The following is a 2383-nucleotide window of genomic DNA, read 5'->3' as shown; positions in this document are numbered from 1 at the left end:
CATCAATAATCAATAGTAAAACACATTTTTATTTAAAATGCAACTTAGCACAAATACTCCCACTTTAAAATATAGAGAAATTACAAGTTAAAAATTATGCATTTTGTTATAATAACTAATAAGTTGCAACTTATGTAAAGTTAAAATTTCTACAAATAATTTATGTTTTAGAGTCTTCAAATAAAAAGCACTTAATAAATAGCAACAAACAACATTTTCATCATTTTCACTCTAGTGTGTACGTGTAAACCTCTCTATGATCCTCAATTGTTTATTAATCTCCTTCAATTGAAGACAATGCTTTAAGCTAAAAATCATAAGTTGTTACATTTTTCCTTTTCCTTAAAGATCATATATCAATCTTACAATCTTGGAGTGCAATTGAAGAACAAACTATAATTTATTCTCTAATCCTCATATATATATATATATATATATATATATATATATATATATATATATATATATATACATACTAGATGTTAAACATTTACTACCAAATTGTGTTAAGATTAAAAAATGCATCTACTAGAATCTATAACCCCTTTAATTTTCTTCATAATCACACTTTACAATTATTATGGTAAGCATCCATTATTTCTATACCTTCATATTTCATATTGTTATTAGTGTTAGATTATCCGAACCGAGTTAACAAAGATTATTTCTATACCTTCATATTTCATATTGTTATTAGTGTTAGATTATCCGAACCGAGTTAACAAAGATCATTAACCGAATTTCGTTAACAAATCTTCTATACTGGTCGCTGTTGTAACGGCTATATTTAATTACTTTTATGAAATAATTTGCAGGTAAAGTAGAGGGACATCAAGCAACATTCTATATACACAACAAATGTCCTTTTCCAATATGGCCAGCAACAGCACCAAACACTGGTCAACCAATCATAGCAGATGGTGGATTCTATCTTCCTTCAAGCCAAACAAAGAAAATTCTAGCACCATGGTCATGGAGTGGAAGAATTTGGGCAAGAACAGGTTGTAATTTTGCTTCAAATACTTGGAAGCCATCTTGTGAAACAGGAGATTGTGATGGAAAACTAGCTTGCAATGGACTCATAGGAACTCCACCAGTTACATTAGTTGAAATCACACTTCAAGGTGATAAAGGAAAACCAAATTTCTATGATGTTAGTCTTGTAGACGGTTACAACATTCCGGTCTCCGTCGTCGTTGCTAACAAGAACATAAATTCGAAGTGTAACATTCAAGGTTGTTTGAAGGATGTTAGAAGTTTGTGTCCACATGAGCTTGAGGTTTTGAATTCTAATGGAGAAGTTGTGGCTTGCAAAAGTGCTTGTTTGGCTTTTGATCTTGATAACTTTTGTTGTAGGAATGGTTATGGAAATCCTGAGAAGTGCAAGCCAAATGTTTACTCAAAAATATTTAAGGATGCTTGCCCTAATTATTTTAGTTATGCTTTTGATACTCCTACTCCTCTTGTGAGTTGTGGATCCTTAGAATATGTAATCACATTTTGTCCTAATGGGTGGGGTCGTGCTGCCGTTGATGTGCCAAAACCTCGTATTGAAGTTTCTGATATATGATGCGTGTCAGTGCGTATCGGTATAACATGTCTGTCAGATGTCTGAGTTTGCGTCTATATTTGATATGTATTTTTCATATTTGTTTATTTATTTATTTATTTTTATCTTTGACACGTGATAGTGGAAGTTCGGTTCGGATAGAATCAAATTAACAATTGATTCTTAAGACACTCTTGATATTATTGATATGTAATAATAAAGCTCTTGATAGATAGGTTGATTATGTTGATGTATGGCATATTACTTAATAAGAAATGAATAATCAAATATTATATTAATCTTTGTTATGGACAATGATTTTGATTTTATTAGTAAGAAGAATTTGAAAGAGGGTATGCAATAGTTATACTTAAGAGACACCAAAATGGTTAATGAAGGTATGAATAATTCAACATGAGTTATTATTATATTGAAAGATTTTCTTAGTAAATAAATAGCTACTGAACTTAGTATTGAGCTTGCAATGTGTTATCACAAGTTAAGTAAGTTGGAGTGAAAGTGTTTATGAGAAATTGAAATGTTCAGAAGGTTGTCTAAGAACTGCATACATTGAAGTATTTTGTTCAGATTTTCTCATTGTGTTTGATTAGTGTCGGTTTCCGATATTTATGAATTAGTTTATGTTAGTGCATACAGTATTATTTTGGTGTAGAAATAATAAAATCCATGAGCTATGACTTCCTTTAAGTCTTCTAAAGAGAATTAGATACGGAGGTAGATGTTTTTTAACTACTAAATTGAGATATATAAATATAAAGCAAACAAAAAAAAATCTAGATAATTTGTTAAATTGACTGTTCATTACATGATGAG

At 30.0% G+C, this 2383-nt stretch overlaps 1 protein-coding gene across 1 annotated transcript; it reads left to right on the top strand.

The window, feature by feature from the left end:
- Window positions 1–469: 469 nt before the first annotated feature.
- Window positions 470–1848, top strand: LOC127122605 (thaumatin-like protein). Its single transcript, XM_051052913.1, has 2 exons — window positions 470–583; window positions 816–1848. The coding sequence occupies exons 1-2, from the start codon at window positions 520–522 to the stop codon at window positions 1568–1570; spliced, it is 819 nt and encodes a 272-aa protein (XP_050908870.1). The 5' UTR covers window positions 470–519; the 3' UTR covers window positions 1571–1848.
- The last annotated feature ends 535 nt before the right edge of the window (window positions 1849–2383 follow it).

This window comes from Lathyrus oleraceus, chromosome 1 (assembly GCF_024323335.1).
Source record: "Lathyrus oleraceus cultivar Zhongwan6 chromosome 1, CAAS_Psat_ZW6_1.0, whole genome shotgun sequence".
NCBI classification, from domain to species: Eukaryota; Viridiplantae; Streptophyta; class Magnoliopsida; order Fabales; family Fabaceae; genus Lathyrus; species Lathyrus oleraceus.
The sequence above is the reverse complement of the archived record's forward strand: the minus strand, read 5'-3'. Positions and strand labels throughout refer to the sequence as shown.

Coding starts and splice junctions, on each gene's coding strand:
- LOC127122605 (XM_051052913.1), top strand. CDS start 520: ATGCATCTACTAGAATCTATAACCCCTTTAATTTTCTTCATAATCACA. Junction 584..815: donor CACACTTTACAATTATTATG/GTAAGCATCCAT, acceptor AATAATTTGCAG/GTAAAGTAGAGGGACATCAA.